This window comes from Epinephelus lanceolatus, chromosome 9 (genome assembly GCF_041903045.1).
Source record: "Epinephelus lanceolatus isolate andai-2023 chromosome 9, ASM4190304v1, whole genome shotgun sequence".
NCBI lineage: Eukaryota > Metazoa > Chordata > Actinopteri > Perciformes > Serranidae > Epinephelus > Epinephelus lanceolatus.
The window spans coordinates 21,104,998-21,128,643 of NC_135742.1; the positions used below are offsets into that span (position 1 = coordinate 21,104,998).

General features: G+C 42.4%; 1 protein-coding gene across 2 annotated transcripts in view; it reads right to left on the reverse strand.

Annotated features, from left to right (window-relative positions):
- Positions 1 to 259: 259 nt before the first annotated feature.
- The window catches only part of ccser1 (coiled-coil serine-rich protein 1), a 188,157-nt gene continuing 164,770 nt past the window's right edge, over positions 260 to 23,646 (reverse strand). For both annotated transcript variants that reach the window (XM_033619613.2, XM_033619612.2), the window contains one exon: positions 260 to 7,625. In XM_033619613.2, the coding sequence (XP_033475504.1) occupies positions 6,813 to 7,625 (813 nt within the window). In that variant the 3' untranslated portion in view covers positions 260 to 6,812. The remainder of the gene's footprint in view (positions 7,626 to 23,646) is intronic.

Genomic DNA, 23,646 nt, shown 5'->3' on the forward strand with positions numbered 1-23,646 from the left:
TTGTTGTACGTTCTACTTTCATCTTTGATTTTATTCATTCTTTTCTTTAGAGATTTGTACAGTGAAATCTAGCCAGCCTGAGAGACGGAGCCTCGGTCCCATAGATTCACCGCTTTATTATTCCGCTGCTCTTTTTCGGTGGCAGCCGAATCCATCATTCATTGCTTCAGTGCGTCTCAAGTCATTTTACAGACACGCCTTATTTTATAATGGAAAGCATGACGTTAGTGTTGGAAAATCAATAATCAAATCTCCACTAAATGTTTTCATTAATTTTATTTGTATTAAATATTAACAATAAGGAGACAGTGGACAAAAATCATTTGATAAAACATTTTTCATGTGAATAAACAACTGTGAGAGTGACCCAAAAAAATATATGTTGGACAGAAACTGAAGAAAAATACCTTTGGGTAAACACACACTGCAAGGTTTTTAACCACAGATGAGCCCAACAAACAGTTTCTAACAAACAGATGAAATTTCAAAACTGGTCAGGACCATGTAAAGTGAAAAACAACTCTATGAAGACAGATGTGTTCGGAAAACCCCTTTATAAATATATGAGCTACCAGGTCAGAGGCTCACAGTGAGAATCTACCCAACAGTGTTACATAGACACAAATGAAAAAGCAGCTTTAATAGATCGTCATCCACCTTTTGGACACAGTTAGGCAAAGTCATGTCTTTCAAAGTAATCTCAAGCAGGAATAGTCATAGTGCAAAGGCTGGATTTCAAAGAGGGAAAAGTTGATTAAGTGACCTGACACCTATATAAGCAAGTCAACTGGCCCTTACATGAACAAACTGGCACGGGTTCACAGTTAAACACGTTTGTCAGATTGTTTTCTGATGTGTCACTACAGCCTCAAACACTTTGGTAAAAGCTTAGACCTCCGACTGCATCTGACATTTGTCAATGACACAAATTTTCTTGTTGTGTTTAAATTTCTTATTAGCCAACAAACAATGTCTGTGAACGTTATTCTTAAAGAGACAGTGCAGACCCCCAATTTAAAAACACATGTTTTTCCTTTTCCTTACATGTGGTGTCATTTATAGATTGTTTTGGTGTGAGGTGTCGAGTGTTATTGAGATATCAGCTGTAGAGACGTCTGCCTTCTATTAAATATAATGGAACTAGATGGCACTCAGCTCGTGGTGCTCAAAGTGCCAAAAATTTATAGATAAACACATTTGGAAAAACTCAACAGCAGTGTATTTTTCCAGAGATCATGACCTGGTTACTCAAAATAACTGTAAGACTTTGTTGTGAGCAGTTCCATGCAAGAACTATTTTCTTTCTACTGAACTACAACCACCAACTGGAAGGAAACTTGCGTCTACTGCTGGCTCAGCGAATGTTACAGTTCAGCTCAGGAGGATGCCGCCGAGTATCCTGTACATGAGTAGATGCACACTTCCTTCTGCGTGATGATAAGGTTAGCGGGTGTACTTTGGTAGAGAGAAAATAGTTCCTACATGAAGCTGCTCACAACAAGGTCTGTGGATTATTTTGAGTAACTGGGTCATGATTTCTGGAAAGAGACATTGCTGTTGAGTTTTTCAAATGTGAGCACCACAAGCCAAGTGCCATCTAGTTCCATTATATTCAAGAGAAGACCGACATCTCAACAGCCAGTGTTGAGAAGGTTACTTTTGAAATGTAATTGGTCATAGATTACAAGTCACCCTGTCAAAAATGTAATAAGCAATGCAACTCTTTTTAAAACTTAAAGTAATATACCGGAAACTTACTAAATCTGATTACTTTCTGATGACTTTTCTAACAAATGGTTTGAACTGGGCTGAAAAGAAAAATGTCCTGAAATAGTCTGTGCCGAAAGAAGGCATTCCAACATGGCAAAAAGATGTCAGGCAACAGAATAAATGTTACATCCTACATATAAACATTTTCCCAATAATAATATATTCGGATGTAACCTCTTTGTTACCACCAACATTTTGATTAGTAACTGTAATTCAATTACATGTTTTTGTTTTTTTTTTCAGCAACTGATTAAATTTATTTTGTATTTGAGTTACATGTAACTTGTTACTTCCCAATACCGTGTACGGTCGATATCTCCAACTCTTGGCAACTCACACCTGAACAATCTAGATTCATAAATAGCACTACAGGCAGGAGGGAAAATGTATTTTTGATTTTGAGGAAAACTGTCCCTTTACATGTCATTAACATGAACATGAATTGTTCGTGTTCATGAACAGTGAACATCAACAGTTACAATAAATTATGTACAAATATACAGCTCAATTTCATTATTACAGCAGTTCATAAAGAAAAAAAACAAAACATAATTACAATAAGCACATTAAAAAGCTAGGACAGTTTAATATATGTGATTCATTAAAATAATAATAATAATAATAATAATAATAATAATAACATCATGATTATAATTGTCATTTAATGACCACTACCTTTATCTGTTAGTGCCAGGATGCTTTAAGGAAACTGATTCTATGGCAATAAATATAAATAAGGCAGAAAACAATAAATAACTTCCCAACAAACGAAATGTGTCTTAAATGCACAACATGCCGCCAAGTAAAATGAAGAATTGAGGTTTGTGAGGTGTGCCCACTTCATGATTGCAGACCCTTGTTTCCCAGCAGTGAAATTCAATATCAGTTCACTCTGACAATTACACAAGCAAAAGTGTCTTAGTTAGACCGCAAAGCCACATTTGAGCCATCAGCTCAGATGTGGCTTTGTCCCTTTAATGATATGTCTCATAACCAGCAGCCTGCTGTTGTGATTTCCAATTTGAGCAACAGATTATATAAAAAATAATGAACATAGACACCGTGGCGTCACCTACGGGTTTGTAATTTCCTGTTCTGAAACCTTCAATTTGGCGTTTTGGCTGTCACCATCTTGGATTTTTGAAGCCAGAAGTGACCATAGGGAGGGGTGGATCTGACTCAAAGATGGCGGTGATGCCACACAGACAGCCTGCCACTCAAAGCACCCACATCCGATTTGTGAATTACCTTAAGCCTTAATAAAATGTAAATGGGTGAGTTATATATAAATTTACCTCATGCACAGTAGTCATGAACCCGGAAATTAGCTATAGAGACCAAAACTGTTTTTTTTATTATTATTTTTTTTTATTACCAGGCTGTAAACATTGTATTTCTGCTGGTAAGTTAAGCATTTCAACATGGGGGTTAATGGGGACTTACTCACTTTTGGAGGCAACCTCCAGTGGCCATTTGAGGAACTGCAGTTTTTGGCACTTCCACGTTGTCTTCATTTTTCAGCCTCTGAGGCTGCCGCCTGATTTGAACACAGCTAAAATGAGCACAGCCGTTTGAAACACGGTGAAAAGAAATATCGGAGTGGGCAGTGCAAATAGAGTCCAATAGTCCCTTATGACATTTCACATAGCATCAACGACATTACGATGCAGGCGTTGACTGGGGATGTAAATAGTATTTCTTAAGAGGTCAGCCAGCGACACAGCATTGTCACCCTCGGCATGTAAACAAACCAAGCAGGGAATGTTTAGTTCACATTAGAGCTGCGGTTCTCAGTCCGGGTCCTCCGGAGCCACATTACTGCTGGCCATCTACACTACCAGGTAGTTAATTGCATTCACCAGGTGGAAAATGACTCCCTGATTAGACAGCTGGAATGAAAATCAGGCCCCAATGCCCAGGACTGAGAGCCACGGCAACAGAGTCTGTTACAGATACACTGTATGACAATACAAGCTCTGGATAAGTACGCTGAGCAGGGGAGAGAGATGGAGGGAGGGAGAGACCTGGGACATGATAGTGGGGGAAGGAAGATAACAGATTGAAAAAGAGGACAGGAACAAAAGGAGCTACAGAGTTTGCATGCAGTAGAGTAGAATGCTAGGGGATAGAAGGAGGCAAATGTATAGGGAGAGACTGGAGTAGACAGATGGAAAATAGGGTGGAGAAATAAATAGGGACAGAGAGAGAAGACAGAGAGGAAAAGGGGGTATGAAAAGAGAGGAAATCATGTGTAAGTGAAACAGGCCAGAGGGAAACTCGTAGTTACCACCAGTGGGAGAGGAGCTGTCTTCCTGCAGGCTTTTCTTCACCTCTATCAGGTCCTTGCCTCATGAGGTGTGCATTACAACACACTCTCTCACACTCTCACACACACACACACACACACACACACACTCAATTTATACAACCTCCCTACAGCCAGGTGCCGTTTAGAGACAGACAAGGTCAACAACTTTTTCCAGATTCTAACATTTTCTGTAGACGCCGGGAGCTGTGAACTTCTGGCCTGTACTTAGCAGCAGCGTAGGCTCCCCTACCTCCCGGTTGACATTACAAGATTTGTTTACCCCAAAGCCTGTGTGGAAAGAAAGGGCTGTTCGGGAGTCTATTCAGCTCAACAGAGCAAATATATTCAACACTGGCAGATTGAGGAGGGTGGTATGCAGCCCAGTTGTTCACAGATCTAAAAAAAAAAAAAAAAAAACATTTTCGGTTTTCTCACTTATCAAATTGTGACACATGTTGTCCCCAAAGTGTTAATAATGTACGACTCAGCAGGTCATGGCAGTTTCAATATAAAGCTCAATCAAAAGGTATGAGTCCTACTGTCCAAAAACTACATAATTGCTAGCCTTTCTATACCAAGTGCCATCTCATTAGGTAAGAGATAGCCAACACATCTGAGATCAGGAAGATAAAAAAGGCTAGCACATAAGGACTGGGTATCAGTGGAAAACCTTAGAGCTGATGCTTTTCCAAATGGGGCAGTTTGGAAACTCATGCTTTCTGTATCTTTCTTTTCATTATTTGATCAAGTAAACAACTTTCTATGCAACATTTGTTCTGCCGCTTGCTTCACCAGACAGAATCAGACTCTACTCCACTGATGCGCCACTAAAACTGTCATAGAAAGCAGGTCAGCTAACTGTAACACCAATATCTGAAACATCTTTCCTTTTAAATCCTTAAAATGGATATTGATTCTGTCATTTAGCAAAACACCAGTAGGTATCCCACTTCAATACCCAGCCCCAAAGAAGATTTGAAGAGCTTCATTCCAAAAAAAACTGATACTTCTTTCCCATTTTGGAAAAAATACATAATGCTGGTTGTGCCAGATCTTGTTCTATTCTTTCTCGTTGTCTGATGTGTTTTGATTTTGAGTTACTAAAATGTAATTTTGTCTTTATAAATGCCAAATTATTCAAATGGCAGACCTCTCATTTTGGAATGACACTCTTCACTTCTGTACTGTACTAATCTAACATTGCAGATACACATTTCTCTTATATATATTGTGGGTAATATTGCAACATTGCACTTGTATAAAAACCAGGTCCAGTGTTAAGCCAAAGGTACTTCTAATGTCTTATACACACGAATCAACCACAACATGAGAACCACGGACAGGTGAAGTGAATAACATTGATCATCTTGTTACAAACCAATGTTCTCCTGGGACACCTTGGGTCCTGACATTCATATAGATGCCACTTGACATGCACCCCTCATGGCAACAGCACTCCCCATGGCAGTGGCCCACCCAGCAGGTTAATGCACCATGCCACGCTGCAAAAACTGCTCAGGAATGGCCTGAGAAACAAGACAAAGAGCTCAAGGCATCCACCTGGCATCCAAATTCCCCAGATCCCAATCCAATTGAGCATCCACATGACGTGCCAAGACAAGTCTGACCCATGGAGGCCCCACCTCTCAACCCACAGGACTCAAGGGATCTACTGCCAACACCCTGGTGCCAACACGGGACACTGAAGGAGGCCCCACTGTTGACCGCACTTGGCTCTGAGCTGTCGAGGCATGGACACAGGACATTTGGGGTTACCAGCAGGTCCCACCTGTCAGTGGTTTTAATGTTGTGGCTGATTGGCGTATGTGAGCAGAAGGATAAACGTTTACTTCTCAAAACACTCAACAGGCTCATGTCTTGGTCGGAGGTTCTGGCATGTTTGAATCCCTTCTCGAGAGTTGATACTGAAACGTTATTAAAAGACTTTAAAAGTCACCCAGGTCCTGCTTTTGTTGCGGTATAAAATGCTCACCTGTATTCTCCTTAATTTTTAAAAAGCATGCAGTAAAAGGGTCGTGGATGTGGATGTCTTGTCATCTGAGTTGAGTTGATCTGATGTAGGATTTGGCAATGTGACAGTGTATTTTCACCAGCGCAAATGATGGGCAGCCCCATAGTTCATTGAGCAGCACATGGTTTCACTTTTAAAAAATAATCAAATAAATGGATAAAAATAAATCTTTAACAACACAAATACAAACCTCATCTCTGCCTTCAGTTTCAACACCCTGTTATTTGTGCAGATTGTGAGGCAGAGATATCACAGATGATGTCTCTGTGTGAGAGTGTGTTTCTAAGTGTGTGTGACTGTGATCTGTATGTGTGCATGGATACGAGTCTCTGTGCACTTTGTGTGTCTGTGGGCGTAAGCACATCTAAACTGTCAGCGTGACACAACGTGGGAGTTCTGATAGACGGGTGAGTGCCTTTTTCATACCCACAGCTTGATGTGTGTGTGTGTGTGTGTGTGTGTGTGTGACCTTGCATATGAGTGTGTTTAAACGAGCAAATCTAAGAACAAAATGTCAGCGAAGGTTTGGTCTGAATTGTAAAGAGAGACAGGCGTGATTGTAAGCGCATGTGGTTGATGGATTCAGGGAGAACTAGGACAGTGAAACACAAGCAACTTGTACCGAAGGAGCAGCAGTTTCTCTACAAAGTCACACATTTTCTCGCTCAAGTCAATATGGATGGTGTCAATGTGTGTGCGCCCTCAACTGTCTCTCTGCGTCAGAGCTTGCAGTTCGGCAGTCTGTAGGGAATGTTGGAGGAAGACATTTTTACGACTGTAGCTATGCAGAGACAGAGGGCCTCGAGGTGGTTGTCCTAAACGACCCGTAAACATGGAAGAGGAGGAGGAGGAAGAGGAGGAGGAGGCTGGGGAAGGATTAGCAGGTGGAGGGGAGGCTTGGATGGACGATGAGACGCTTGGGGAGGGGCTCCCTCTGCTTGCAAGACTGTGGAGGCTTGAGGAGGCGCTCGCTCCAACTGCGCGAGGGATATGGCTCGGGGGGTGGTGCTCTCCTCCTCCTCTCCTCGCCCCACCTGACAGACTCACCCCACCTCCTCCTCCTGAAATTAAGGACTCAGAAGAGGAGGACACCCCCTCTGGCTGCCTGGAGGACAGAGACGGAATTGCGGAGTGGTTAGGAGCTGCTGAGCCGGAGCCTAGGCATTGATTTGGACCAAGGCCCGGGTGTGAAACTTGAAGCTGGACTGGAGTAGTAAGTGAGGCTTGGGCTGACACTGCAGAAGTGGCACAGGACGAGTTGGAGGAGCCTGGAGCCAGATTTGGAGCAGGGTTACGGGCTGTGGGCTGTGCCAAGACTCCCTGGCAGTGGCGCTCCTCCCTGGCAGCGTGTCGTTCAGAGGCAGGAGGCCGGCCGTGCAGAGGTGGATAGTGGTGGGGGAGGTGCTGGTTACAGAGGTCCCCTCCGAGTGGTGCCCCCACACCCCGTGCTACCCTTCGGTCCCTTGAAGCCAGGCTGCTGCTGCCTAGTCCTGACCACCGGCCTGGATGACTGGTCTGAGAGAGAGAGGAAGACAAAGAGAAACACGTGTTAAAGAGACTCTACCATTTACTCTGCTTTCTGTTTGTCAGCGAGTGTGTGATGTGACTCTTTCAAGAATTATTCACTGAACATGTGAGAGATAGAGAGAAAGAGGAAGAGAACAACACAGAGAGGCAGAGACAGACAGAATGAGAGAGAGCACTGTTCAGTATAGATTGTTAATTGGGTGACATTTGGAGAACGATCTCTCTGGGCTCCTGCAGCTTGTTCTAATTGTTTCTAAACCAACCGGAACCCTGCTCACTGAAGAACAGACACACACACGCAGAAACACACACACACACACACTCAGAGAAATAGGGCAAAATTGCGTGCATGTATGAAGACATGCACTCAAGGTATGAACTAATCCCCATTCACAAAGCAAAAGGATCTCTCCCTATTTCTCTCTCTCTGTCTCTCTGTCTCTCTCTCTCACACACACACACACACACAAACACACACACACACAATAGGGAAGATGGCATATAAAGCTAGATGGCACAAACGGGAGCCACCTGTTCTCTTTCACACTCCAGTGCACCCCCTTATGCAACATATCTCATCACTGTCCCCCTTCTGTCTCTGTCTCTATCTCTCTCCCACACACACACACAAATACACACAAACCCAAAATCACACCGGGACCAAGTGTGCAATGTTCACTAAAGTAGCACAATCTCATCCGACACTGAACCTCATGGGAGAGTAAGCTGAGTTGACATTTGCCGACACGATGGCTGTGTGTGTGTGTGTTCTCTTGTGTGTGCCGTGCTTATGTATGAGCATGTGTCTTCGTAACTCTATACACTCATACAGTACACACAGTGTATGCAACATGGGTGTCAACACGTATGTCTGCGCGTGCACATTTATTGAGACTCCCATGCACTTTCATGTGTATGAACGTGATCACGCTTTGTGTTTGTGCATGCAAATGAATATTAAAAGTAATGTAATTACCGTGTCGAGTCTGTCGACAGAGATTTGGTGTGAGAGGTAGAAATGTGATTAGCCAGAACACAGCTAACTGAGTAAGTACAGTATAACAGTGGCAATGCTAATTCAATGAAACGGTTTCTATTCATAATACTGTCAGCCTGAAATCAAATTAAAGAGGGGAGGGGAGAAAGAACGTGGGGGAGATCACAAAGAGACTGGAGGGGAGAATTTGTGAGTTATAAATGATACTCATCGGACAGAGCTATGTCAGCTTTGATGCATAAGTGTCACTTAAACGTAAAACAAAACACTGAAATGAGGGGTTTGTTAATTTGCATGACAAGCATCTTCTTGCTGAACCTTCAATAGCACTCGATACAACCTAAATTCAGTTTATTAAACTAATCCCACTTCCTTACACATACGTTTTACATGTGTAAAGGGCATCACACACACTGGCGGTGTATGACGCACCTGCTCTTTCAATGCAAGCCCACACACCAGCCGCTCCTTGACATCTATTATTATGTCAACATAAACCACTCTCCTATTTCCCAGTATTGATGTGCGGAGAAAAATAGCAATTTGATTGCATTCGCTCCCTGAATTGCCCCATCTCGACTACTGTAATTTCACTACTTCTTATGTCTTTATGACAAGCTCAGTGTATAGCACGGGTGTGTTTAATTCAGATGATTCAGCATGGCCAGTGTGTGTTGTGCACTGAGCTTCATGAGGCCCTGTCTCACATAAACTGCAAACTAGGGCTGGGCAATATGACAGCTATGTACAATATATTGATGTAGTTTCAAGCAAAATATAGATTTTGACAACACTGTTGTTTTTTTTTTTAATGGGTATGGTCAAGTGGCGTTACATAACGCCATTCCACACTCTCTGCGCAGCTCCACTCCACTCATTCACTCACAAGTTCTCCATCAACACTCAGAGAGACACAGAGCTGCTACTCTGTCTGTTAATTAGTCTACAGTGTGACATCGGTTTATATGTTGCATGTGCTCCTCTGAATCAGTCTGTGAGATGACTGAAATTACCGCAGCACTGCACTGCATGTGTGGGAGACAGAGCTGCTTGATGGTGTCAGGTGAGCGTTTGTTTTTGGTAGTTGTAGTCTATTCTGTGACACTGAGACAGCGCCTGGATGCAGGCCACAGATGTGTTTAAGGAAAAGGCAGTGACAACACAGATGTTTCATATACAAGACGTATACAACACGGACAAAGTGTTTCACGCTCCTTCCCTCCCTCGTTCTCTCTGTTGATCCCATGTACATAGATAAGTTTAATAGTCTAAATATAAAAAGATACTGAAATGATTGTCCTGCAGTAGATTCATTCGAAAGGCCATGGAAAATAACTTTTTAACTACCTCCAAAGATTTTTAATTGTTCTAAACTACTTTCAAACTCATGTTATATTTTTGTGACCTATGCTGCAAACCTTTAAATCTCTGTAGCTCCAGTGCTGTGTGCAAAAAGTATCGTATCGTTTGGTATCGTATGGTATGGTATCATATGTGTGAATAGAGCCGGTAATTGTCAGGTATATTCACCGCGGGTGAGCGGGCGTGCGGATGATGTTTCTATCCTGCAGCTTGTTCAAAACCGGAAGAAACAAACATTCGTGGGGGTGAAGAAGAAGGATCATTTTACACAAGGACGGCAAAGAAAATGTCTAACTCGAGAGACAATGAGATTCTGGAATTTCTGTCAGTAAGGGCCGATGCCAAAATTGTCAGACAAATTAAAGGAATGACAAAAAACTCTGTTGTTTATGACCAAATTACGAAATGGCTACGTGGCCACAGAGTAACCCATGTCATGTCCTGCCTCTTGCACACTCTACCCAGATGCCACCCCTAACCTAAACCAAATGGAGTATCTTCAGTGGAGAACGCTTATGACACACACTATTTCCTGCTGTGGGCTACATGTGTGAAAGAGAAACTCCAGACAATGTCTGGACCTGATTCTCCGTCAACTGCCCAAAGTTCATATGAGAAAACAGCTATAAATAGTGTCATACAGGTGATTTGGCTCAGTGCCTTCTATACTGCTGAACTTTAAAGGACAAATTAAGATATCAGCTTTAATTAAAGTACATGTTGGGTCAAAAGATAAAAAAAATTCAAACCCTTTCTGTACATGGCACACACCTTTAATGAGTAACTGGACAGACAGATTATATTTAATAAAGTAGTCATTTTATGCAGTAAGAAGAGAGTAGTATTAATTATACTATGTGCTTGGAAAATTCTGTCGGTGTAATGTCTTGTGAAAGTTTGCAGCCCCTGAACACCACCAGACTTTTAATATCTTACTGTGAGGTGCTATTTCTAGCTTTTTTTGCATTTCAAAGTATGAAAGGATTCTATGAGGATTTAGCTGTGACTGGCTCTAATTTAGTCTGAGGCAGTATGGAGTACAGGGTGGGGTAAATATGATAAGTAAACAAGGTCCTGAGAACAGTAGGAAAAACAAATGAGCAGGGTCAGCCTTGCTTTGAACCTTTCTGTTCTCCATACTGATATTCACGATTAGGAAATGAAAAGATTTTCTTTTCCTCGTCTTACTTTAAAGATAAAGTAGAGGGAATGTACTGTTAGTGTTTTTACAACACAATCAACAGTAAGCCAGCTCAAAGCCTGACTACAAAGAGTGCTACATTTGATAATAAAATCTTAATCTGCCCATGCTGCATGTCTCTAACGCTTGTATTCCCCCACCTACTGTACACTGTACGCTTCCTGACATATTCCTCATATCAAGGCTGATATGGCTTTTAAAAAATCTGAATTACAGCCAAACATTCTGCACTTTAAAAGCTTAGTCTCTATGTCCTTTCATGTCCAACTTTTAAAAAAAAACGAAAAACTCTGCCAAAACATCAAACAGTGTGTCGTTGTCTATACAGCTTACTTAAAGAGCTTGGGGAGTGCGTCTCTGCTTTCTAATGGGCTCTAATGGGTGGATAAACACTACAAGACTTCTTGCAGATTGCTTGATCTAATTAAGAGGAGTGAGAATTTCCATTCCAGCCAAATTTCCTACATAAGGGCGCTGCGAGAAAACATAAGGGTATTGTCACGGTGTTGAATATCCACTGTGGTGGTGTAGGTTTATGTGGGACGGCTTAATTAGGGCTAAATCTATAATCTTACAAAAAAAATCCTGTAGTGTTTTTCCACCCTCAGACATTTGAGAAAACAACAGAAGGTAAGGCGAGAACAGTAAGATACAAACTGGCAACTGACAACTTTGAAAGAAATAATTACCAGGCAGAGTACAAAGAGTTGGTTGAAGAAACATATGCTCTGTAGCAAAGGGGCATTGCTGATCCAAGATGGGGAGGGAGACAAAAAAAAAAAAAAAATCATCAAATACAATGAATCAAACGCAACCAAAAACTGGGGTAAAGCTGGGGAGGCGTGTGTGAGAGTGCACAATAAGGACAGACAGACAGAGACAGAACAAAAAGGTCAAGCACAATAAAAGAGAGGAGTAAACAAATTGAGAAAAAAGAAGAAGGCGACGGGAAAAAGAATGAGAAGCTGTTGAGAAGGTGATTAAAAGCAAAGAAAGAAAAATGAGTACAACAGAACAGACAGCAAGGCGCAGAGACAGAGGGAGCAGGTCTGATTTACAAACTCAGGTGTCCTTTCTCAAGTACACGCTCTGCGGCAAGCAGGCTGCCTCTTCTCCAGTGACAGAACGGCCTGTGTGTGTGCAAACACTCTGGAGTCTCTTACACACACAGTCCTATAAATACACACACACACACACACACACATACACATGAGTAGACCTAAGTAAATCAGAGTGATTTAAGGGGGCCCTCTCCTGCAACCTTAGTTTTTATTGGGCAGTGAAGAACACAGCAATGTGGTAATGGCCAAGTTTGCATAAAAGAGCTCCTTAAAACACTAAAACATCCCTATACAACGTTTGCTATCGCCTGTCTTCGTCATTTTAATACCAGGAGAAGAGAGAGGCGGGGGATTTATTTCATGACTTTTTCCTCCCCTTAAACAAACTAAAACTAACTAATCATAGAAAACGGAACAGACTGTAGCAAGGTGTAACACAGGCCCAGTGCAAGCAGAGTACACCTAACATACCTGCCATCAATCACACACCATGGCTCGGCATCCCCGCACCCACAGATCTAACTTTAATGAAGGCCATGGGGCTGGAATGCATTGGACCCCAAAAGTTTCCAACTCTTCACAGTGAGATTAGAGAGGTAAAAGTTTGTAAATGTGAATTCTTTATATTCTTTGACACCCACATACTCAGCGAACAAAGTAATCCTGTGGTTCTTTGAAAGTGTGAAATGCCGGGGTGTTCAGTGCGGATACAATAACAGTGCAGTACGCCCACACAGATGGTACTCTGAAATCCTATTTAGACTATAACCAAATACATTTTCCGACCGGGATGTGTGAGCCCAAACCATCCCACCTCATCCGTTCACCTTTATCTGCACAGACAGTCTCATTCATATTTGTTTGCATATTTATGTCCAGAGTGACAGAGGGATAGAAATGGCAAGATGCAAAAACCCAGGACCCGAAACTGTTAATCTGATGTCCCCACTCGATACTGTTGTTATCATATGTGAGGCCTCTAAGACAAACAAGGCTTTTAAAGTTTTGAGGCAGCAGACAGTCCATCATTTGAAGAAGTTATAATGCACTAAAAGTGCTGTACACTGGTTTGATTTGGTATTTGAAAGTGGAGGAGTGATATAAAGAGGCAAAACAAGCTGAGAAAAACATGATGTCAACACCCAAGCATCCCACATGCTGAAACTATCATCTTCTTAGCTCTTGCCCAGAAAGTATCATTGAATATTCACAGACAAGGTTTGTACAGCACAGTCTCCCACATCAACTGAAGGCACTTTGCGGAATAAACCTGCAACAAACAATCAAACAGAGGTGAAACTGCAGCCTGAGTCTGGTGTCTCAAGGCCATAGCATACCTTTACTTTGAACTCGCTGGTTTTCATCAATACACACAACCCCCATAGGAAGTGAGTCTCTTGTACAGCCTGTAGCAGCATCCTTGCTTCACCCCCTCTCTCTCTCTCCATCATGACTTTGTTGTAGTCTTCAATCTTCATCTCCCCCTCTATTCCCTGCCTCTCCTCACTATTTCCCTATACAGCTCTACCAATTTTCTAACTGCTGTCTCACTTTCCACCTCACCTGTCTTTGATTTTTATGTGAAATTTCACTTATATTATGTGATACAGGAAGCACATTAAAATTCAGGAAATACAGTAGCCGTAAATCTGCCGCACATCAGGATAGTAATTTCACCAAAGTAAAAACAGGCGAGGACAAAGCGAGTAAATAACATTAGGGGTCAGAATTAATACTGAAGAGCAGGAAAGGACACAAAAAAGGGCTGAGACATAAAAGATCATTGCTCACAGAGGCGGATCTACAGGTGGGTCTGGGTGGACGAAGGCCCACCTCCAATCAGATTCATAAACTGTCACATAAGCGAACCTTTCATGATCGTGATAGGGTGAGCAAACTGTCAATCTGACAGTCAGCAGATTGACAGAGGCAAGCTGCAGCTAATTCTCCACTCAGGTGACATTATACCATTGTAGAGGAAAGGGGCACAACAAGATAAACAAATGTCTGTCAAACCTCAAACAGTTAATAATAATGTAGGAAACATGATGGAAATACGATATTTCTGTTTGTTTCGAGAAGTAATTTGTGGGGTGTTCAGGAATTTGCAAAGTGGTTTGGGTTTTTTGTTCATAACTGTCGCACATTTTGTCAATCATGTTCCCTTACTGACTCCGAAACTTTCCCCAGACTTTGAAATTTTCGAAATAGGTCAAATTTTCTGCAATTCTTTTTTTTTTTACATCCTTCAAAAGCCTTTACAGAGTTGCTTGACCAAGAAGCAGTGAGGTAAATGTGGCAGCGGGACACATCCGCAACAAGACAGAGGAAGAGGTCGCATGGTATTCTTTCATATCTCAGACAGCCTACAGGTCAGACAGTAATATTTAGGTGGATGATGATGATGACGAGGAGGAGGATGTGGACTGCACACACACAGACAGAGAGCAAAAGTATGGAGAAAGAGAGGAAGGACAGTTCAGCCCCTTCAGGTTGCTACGCAGCCAAATCCAAGACACAATGAGAGTGTTGCGACTGCCACATAAGCCCGGTTTCCACCGAGCAGTACAGTACAGTTCAGGTCAGTTCGGTACGCTTTTTTTCCATTTCCACTGTGAAAAGTTGTGGATGGTACCAATGGAACCGTTCCATACCGTCCCCATTTTTGGTCCCCCCTCTGTTGGGGTACCTAGCACACAGATCTGGTACTAAAATGTGGAGCTGTGAACACTGCAGTCTGTTGATTGGTCAATAGCAGACGGTCACTCTGCTCAGGGCTGAGCTGTGGCTGGTTTTGAGGCTCATGTAACCACTGTTCATACCGTGGAGAGTTTTACATACATTGGTAAACTGTAACTATCAAATGAAAGATTTTTGCTGCCTCTTGCAGCAGCTGTAGACTGAAGAATAACTTAATTAACTGAGTCAACTGCCAGCAACTTTTAAGGTGGAATGTTTACTTGTTATGTTACTCAATACAAGAGTTGACAACGTGACTCAATCAACACACCTTAAATTTCAGTGTGACAACTCTGACCATTACTTCAGTTTTTATGGTCGCTCTTGAATGACATACACTTTTAGTAATGAGTGGATCTTCAACCATCAAAAATATATAATATTTTCGACTAGATGATGTTAACTGCATATATTCTAATCCTTACTTGGAGAAAAACAAAGCCTTGCGGAGCATCGTTCCTGTGGGCTCCAGCAACAAATGCACAAACCCCGTATTTTTAAATATCCCATGAAGAGAGACTCTCACTGCAGCCTGTTTCATTTTGTTCTGAAAATGTTGGCGTGCAACCTTGTTGTGTGGACGATAAACGAGGTGCAGACTGATAAAGGAGGAAATACAGTGAGTGCTGGACGGAACAGTGAGTGACAACAACCCCGCCCACATGAAAGAGTACTGTTTGTGGTGGAAACGCAAGGGTCTAGGTACCATACTGACCATACTAATTTTGGCATTGATTAGAACTGTAGAATGCGTTGCAACAGTCTATAATTTAGATCCACCCTTCCCTCCTCTACAGCTTCACCCTCTCATCCAAATATGGTCATATCTAACTCCAAGAAAGCAAGATGGCGACAACCGAAATGCCATCAAAGCTTCAAAATGGGAGTCTACAAATCAATGGATGACATCACGGTAGCTACGTCCATTATCTTATAGTTGTGAACCACCAGTGACTGCACATTATTATGTTTATTGTATATTGTAGTTTTGTAGAGTTACACTCAATTACATTACATGTAAATTGGTAGGTTAAAATAATATAAAATAAAATTACTGAAAGTTGCTAAATTTATGGATGGGATTTAGTTGGTTTTTGAGTTGGTTTAGCCTGTCTGTCAGTGTGTGCTTATGCCCTGCAGTTCAGTAATATTTTTCCTTTCAGTGAATGATGCTCTCAACTGTGTGGCTATTTGAATTTTGGAGGTTACCTATCTTAACAGTGGGCAGGTTAATCTCTGACAGCCTGATCAAGACCCTTGTCAAGTATACTCAGTGTGTGGGTCCATGAAGCCCAGCAAGCATCAACATAGCCTCCGTGTCTGCCCCCCTTCCCCGTCTGTCTCCAGCCTCTTTCCCTCCTCTGTCTACCTCTCACTTTTCTCCCCTCTTGACCTCACCTCTTCTCTCATCTCTCACCTTGCCCACCGCTCTGTCTTTGTCCTTTATTCACTCTTTCTTCGTTATGTAACTTGGTGCTTAAGAATGCCAGCGACAGGAAGGGCTGAATAGACCCTGACAGCTGGAGGATTGATGGTGCGCTACTGCGGTCTGAAGACCATACACAGAGAGACAGAGAGAGGGGGAGGGAGGTTTTTTTTTCTTTTTTTGGTGGTGACAGTTGAGGTGGGGTTGGAGCTGAGATGATGAAGAAAGATGGAGAGGACCAAAGTTGAGCTTACGTCTCTCCAGCTGTCAATCCAGCCCACACTGCAGCAAACTGCCAACCAGCTGGCTGGATGTCACATCCTGGACCTGCCTGCTGGAGGCACACACACACTGAGAGGCAGGACACTAATGTGATGCGCTGCACAGCTAATCGGCTCACATTGCTCCCAATCTTCAATCCTGTCACTGTACTACTGCAAAATTATCGACATTAGGCTGATGTTATATTGAGTAACTGCAGCCAAACACAGTAACCTGCTGCACCCCACAAGTATCAAACAGGGTTGTGTGTGTCTGTAACTCGATAAATATTTAGACTTACAATACCTCAGACAGAGCATCTCCACCGCATATCAATGTGGCTGAAGGCCTGAATATATTACAATGTCTGAGACTGAGTCATCTCTTGCCTTTTTCACTACAAAGAAAGTCGGATGAGAAAACAAACTTATTTACAGCATTAGCCTGGGGGAAAGTTGCAAATTTTATAACTGTATACAGCACATAAACCGTCACATGCACACACAGATGTTTAAACACACACTTGGGAAAGGCATGAAGACTTGAACTGGTGAAGGTTCCTGTAAGTACAGTACTTGAGGGGCACATTAACCATTTCTGCATACTTGATGCCTCTGTGATATTCCACATCAGCAGCTTTGTTCTTATAAGAAACAGATCATTTTGTTTTTCTTGTCAGGTCCAAAGGATTCAGATTCAAAGCACTCCATACACACAGCATAGACCGGTCATGCTATCTCTGGGGACAGCAGGACTGGTGTAGCAAATACTGTATAATCATAATGCAAATTAGTCCACCGTGTCCTCTGATGACTTTAAGTGACTTAAAGAGCAGTCAGCCACCATTATCCCCTTTAAAACACCAAGAAACTTTCATTGTTGATGAGCAAGACGCTGACATTATCTTCACTTGAATGTACAAGAAGAATCAAACTAACTACCTCTGGTTGTGAGCTTACTTTAATGGCCTAGTTCAAACTCCATAACAATAGCCCTGATGATCCACTCGCCAACAGTTTTTGGAGCTCCCCATCAAAAGCCCCAGATCAGAGGCAAATCAGCCTTGGCTTGGCACTCGCCAGTCTGGGCTCGAGCACAGTGTGTGAAAGATACGAGCCGCAAGGCTCACCCATGCATCGCAGACACTCCCCAGATATCTAGTGGGCTACATATCTGGACCTGTCAGTGAGCTACAGCCAGTGTGAGCATGAGACACTGGTTGAGGACAGAGAAAAGTGGCACTGTGGCACTTTCCAAGGTGTGTGTATGTGTGTTTGAGAAGGATTAGTTACAGTTACAGAGAGAGAGGAAGAGAATTGAACTTTGACACAATGTTTCTGTAAATTATGTGCCCAATAAGTTACTCAGAACGCTGCTTTATCAAGTTTTGACTATGATATTCTCTAGTAAGTACTTTCAGGTTGTTTGTCGACCTGCACATCACATGACGTACTCATTGGGGGTTCCTCCTGGTGAAAGATCCCGTGATATGTAGCCCCTTGTTGCCGATGAGTCATGTAGTGTGAAAACCACGACTTCAAGACTGATAACGAAGACAGCAACACTACAGTGATGACTCTGAAAAGTGTGTGGTGTGAACTCAGCTTTAAACAATGACATGCAACTGTTTTTACCAACTTAACTGTCAACAACAAAACAAAAAAGAAAAGCCGGCTAGCTCTTGTTGGAGGTAATTGATACCATCACAGACAGCTTAAAGGAGCTCATTACGACATTCACAGTCTGGGCTGGGATTGCCTGCACACAGCTCTCACCTCTGACATCACAAGCAAACATGGAGGTGGCTGAGCCGAAATGATTTCAGCTAGTAGTGCTAGCAGCGCTAACAAAGGCACTGTTTGTACTTGGAGGGGAACTGGAGACTGGACGCTATGCTTCTGTGACGATACTGTCACATCACTGTGGGTCAGGACGGCATTATTAGCTTTATGAGTGCACTGCAGAGTGGCGGCAATCAGCTAGCCTCTGGGATGTGTAGGGAGGGACCTACATGCTCTAACATGCACATGTGGCCGGCCCAGCTACCAAAGCAAAGCATTTGGAGTTTTAGCTAATGTTACATAGATGTGTTTGTTTTCACTGTTCTGCCTGAATGTATCTATAGCTGATAGTTACTGTGTAAATCTTGCAGGCATACAACTGACTGACAGCGATTACGCATTGCCTAGCAACAGCAAGACGCCTCTCACTGACAATACGGCTCGGCTGGATCTAGATCACAGCTGCAGGGGGCTGGAGCATTGCAGTCCATCTCGAATTTGAGGCATCCAATGTGATCACCCCCTGAGACTTAAAGAGTTGCCGAACTTGAGTCTGATCAGCGATTCTTAGTCAGTACTTGTGATTGTCGACGTTTTGAGGCGTATGGCCCCTAGACTTCCAATTCCTCCCAGAGTGAAAAAGGCAGGCTGACAAGTATTGAAGCCAGTGCCATGCTGTGGCCAGGAGGCCTAATGAGGTTTCTTGAGCAGCTCTGATGGGCATAGATGCTGAGATTCTGGCATTGCTCATCAACCACCATCCCCAACAGGTCTGTGTGCACGAACATACCCATGTATCTGTGTGTGCGTGTGTGCAATCATGGCGAAACTCAACCACCACCAGCCTGTGCCAATATGCTTGGTGAACATTGCCCAAAACCACAAGGAAGAGGAGCGGGATGGAAAAAAAAGAAGGTGAGTGAACAAGTAAAGATGAGGGAAGAAAATAATAGAGGACGGAGGGAGGGAGAGATGGGAGCGAAGTAGAATTAAAGAGAGGAGAGGGAGTAGCAAAGGAAAAAAGGAGGACAAAGAAGTATGAGGAGAAAAAAGGTGAAAGAAAGTTGGAGAAAAGACAAATAACATAAGGAGAAAAGAGTGGGTCAAAGAAATAAAAAGGCGGGGGTGACACACAGGTAATAGTGAGGTAAAACAACAAAGGAAGAGAGGACAGCAAGAGGATAGATAGTCGGATGGATGAGGGGAACAACAGGAGACAAAGCACGAGTAAAAGGTGACAGCACAGACCCAAAGTTAGAGAAGATGAAAGAGAGAGATAATTAGAAAGCTAGAGTCAGGGACCAAGAGAAGAGTAAGAGAGGTAGCATCAATATTAGGCAAGACAGAGAAACTGTTGGAGTCACTTGATGGAAAGTTACATGGTGGAGAGGGACATGAACAACTCAATGTGTCAACAGCATTAATTTCAAGGGTCCAGTTGGTATCCAAAAGAGAATAGGCTTCATTTCCCAAAGAAATCCTGCTAAAACATCAGTCACAGCATTTATTTTATTCTGTCTGCTCAGTGAACACTGACTTAAAAGTCCAACATGTGTATGCCAACATCTTTGCAGGTTCAACACTTAGGCTTGTTGTATCTATCTACCAGCACCACAACTACTCGTTTTTAAGGAACAGGAATTAAATTCAAGTCATGTGCTGCTGCTCATTTTGGCGCAATGGGATTGTCTGCCTGATTTAATGCCTAATTTAGGTCATAAAAACTTAATTATCCACTACACAATTACCCATTTAGCTTCAAACATCCATGTATCCATGTCACCCTCAACATAAAAACGGTATTTTGCAATCCAATATTCGCCTTTACAGTTTAATCAATCAAAAAAAATGGACAAACATCCCAATATACATGCTTGGATCTTTAATCTATGTCAAGTTCTATCCTCTCCCATTTTTTTTTTTAAATTTTGTTTTAAGTCTTATGAAAAAGCTGGACATGAAACAATCATGGCTAAGACTTTACTCATACAATCCCAATCCCTCTGTTTTTCACGTTCTTGCTGGAATAGAGGGGCAGAGTGTAGTGTTCAGGTTACATTGCCCTTCAAATGGAGTTTTTTTTCAGAGGCACATGTCACTTATTGTGTGTATGGGAGTGTATGTATTTGTAGCCATGTGTTCATGTATGCATGCTGACAGGTATATATGTGTTTAAGTGTATATGTTGGTGTAGGTATTTGTACCTGCTTATGTTTTATTAGTATCACTTTTGTATTTTCTGCAACTTGGAAAGCACTTTGCTTTTAACATGAAAAGTGCTCTACAAATAAAGTTATTATTATTCTTTTAAAAAGATTTTAAAAATAGGATAAACATTGTGTCATCTTAGTTTAATGCTGTTTCACTGCGTTATGGTCATAACATAAGAAATCACTAGTACACTGATGTCTCAGTAGCAAACTAGCTAACTTAATCACATTGCTAATTGCTGATCTGAGCATGAGAGACCCACATTTTGACATATTTTCATGTCATTTCATATGGTATTATTCAAAATACCTGTCCCTTGTAACTCTGTTCAGGGGGCAGGTGGCAATCGCAAATGAGAGGTAGGGGTAAAAACAAGAAATAGGATTGGCCCTTAGTAAATTATATGGGATACACACTTGGACAATTGGCCACTTCAACTGGCACTACTGTCTTCTACAATTAGGAGATGATAAATTTTAGTTTTCAGGATTGTGACTCCTCTAGGAGAGTGCTGGCATGTCAGTTCTGTCTAATCTGTTCTGCTATCCAAAGACATGCAGGTCAGGTGAATTGGAAACTCTGCATGGCCTGTAGGTGTGAATGTGTTTGTCTGTCAACGTGTGTTAGCCCTGTGATAGACTGGCACCCAGACCTCTAACCTGATGCGTGCTGGGAAACTATCCAGCCCACTGTTAGTGGTTTAGTTAATGAATAGATGTATGTTTCACCTGTTGTGCTGCACAAAAAACTCCACCTCATTTTAGCTCCACACTAGCACATAAGGCTAACTACTCCTCCTTGTGCACTTCAACTGTAACTGGATTGATTGCTGCACCTGGCTGCTCCCCCAGGTGTCAACATGGTCCCCGCTGGTGCTGTCTAATTATTACAGAAGCTGTGATCTATGCTCAGCATTACTCTCCGCCTAATATGTTCCTGTAAGCTGTCACTACCGCTCACCATGTGCATACAACTATTCCTCTGGATTATTATGTGCTGCTCCATCAGTTCTTACCTTCAACTCCCATGCTACATTTCAAAAATGTCCCTAATGTTCACTGAATACCCTCAACCTACACTATAACTCCTATTTGAACCTCAAATTACCTTGACAGTATTGTTTCTGGAGGGTTATCCTCACAATAAGGAACCCTGGCCACACCTAGAGTTGGACTCTTGACAGTGTACATCCCCTTGGCTTGACATACCTTGTCTAGCTGAGACCTGGCAGTATACCTGGGATTATTCCACCTTAATCAGGCTACCACTGTTGGCTGGCTTCTCCTTCTTCCACCGATCTCACCCTCCAGGCTGCGGGGGCGTGAAAGCTGTACTGTCCCACTCAATGCCCAAGGCTTCCACTGTAACCCTTAAATTGCCCACATGCATGCCCATTGATCACTGACTTTTGCACACCCAAACATTTTAGCACACTTCTCCGTAACTTTGCTAAACTTTTAACCTCTCCATCTGTCTCAAATCTGTGGCCTTAAATCTTGTTTTGGCTCCCTGTCAAGCCATGACAGAAAAAATCTAAACATGTTATTTTATTTAGACTCACTGTCACCATCCAACAATGCACCATCTTTCCAGTTACACATAAGAAGCATCTCAAGGACTGCAACTTTATACTGCGAAAACATCTTCTGGCTAGAACGCTGTAAGTGCATCCTCTCGTGACTTCGGGCAAAACTCACAAACAAACGTCCAACTCCTCCAAAACTCTGCTGCCTGAAGTTTTACTTATGTCATTTCCCCTGAACACGGCACCCATCCCCGTCCAGTTATATAACTTTAGGATTCTGCTGCTCTCATACTCAAACCCAAACTACAACCCAGACGATAGTCTCTGCCTACTTTCCACCCCTACCACAACAATCTGCAAATCTGTCCTTTTGCCATCGGCCCTGCTGCACCCAGACACACATATCTACTGTGAAACATAATGCACCTTGAATTCATAATCATTACCATTAAGTATTAATTTGATGGGAAGACCATAATGTCTACAGTACAGCTGAATTATGTATACTATCAAACTATTTTGCGAGGTTGACACTTTCAATTTAAAAAAACGGTAAAAAAAACAGGCACATCTCAGAGTCCAATGGGATGGGTGAGAAATCTGGCAGAGTAGAAACAAATAGATCCACACACCGAATAGCTCCTGGTAGAAGGATTTTAATGCTGTGTAATGTTTCGAGCCAGCGGAGAAGTCTGACGAGGTGCTGCTGGCTCGAAATGTTACACAGCGTTAAAATCCTTCTACCGGGAGCTATTTGGTGTGTGGATCTATTTGTTTCTACTCTGACACTTTAGGTTTACCATAAAAAAAGAAAACATTTCATGCCCTCCTTCTCTAAAATAATAGTGTTTCTATATTTCAAACCAGGATATTATGACTCTAATTTTCAAGGGGCCAGTTAGCGAAAGCCCAGAACAACTCTTTCACGAATGCTTTATATTCTTCCAAAAAGTTTGTAACTTAACTAGAGTGTTGAGGCCTATAGCTGCTTTCAAATTTCCCAAAATGCCTCAAACAACCAGCTCATTGGAACGCTAATATTTGAGAAAAGGAGAATAGCTGATTGCAACATCGAGCAGTGAGCCGTATGAGAGGGATCGTTTTCTGATTCAAAGGCTTTGAGTTGGCAGAGTCCTCTCAGCGTGTAACTTTTGCAGCTGTTTACGCTATACTATAATATACTTGCTAGTTTTCGTGTGATCAACAGTAAGACGTTGTGGCCAAACAAATATATGAGTCTCTAAGAGACAACAATAAAGCACAGAGGCTTGACAGCTTGAGTTGGACAGGATGGATGGACAGCCTGACAGTCAGGATAACAATGAAGATTGTGGTTACGACAGTTTGGTAAGGACTGTCAGAGTGATACATCATGTGGGAGAGCTCAGGCATTGTAGCAGTAGCGGTGCCTGTGTGTGACTGTAAACATCTTCATAAGAGGTGGA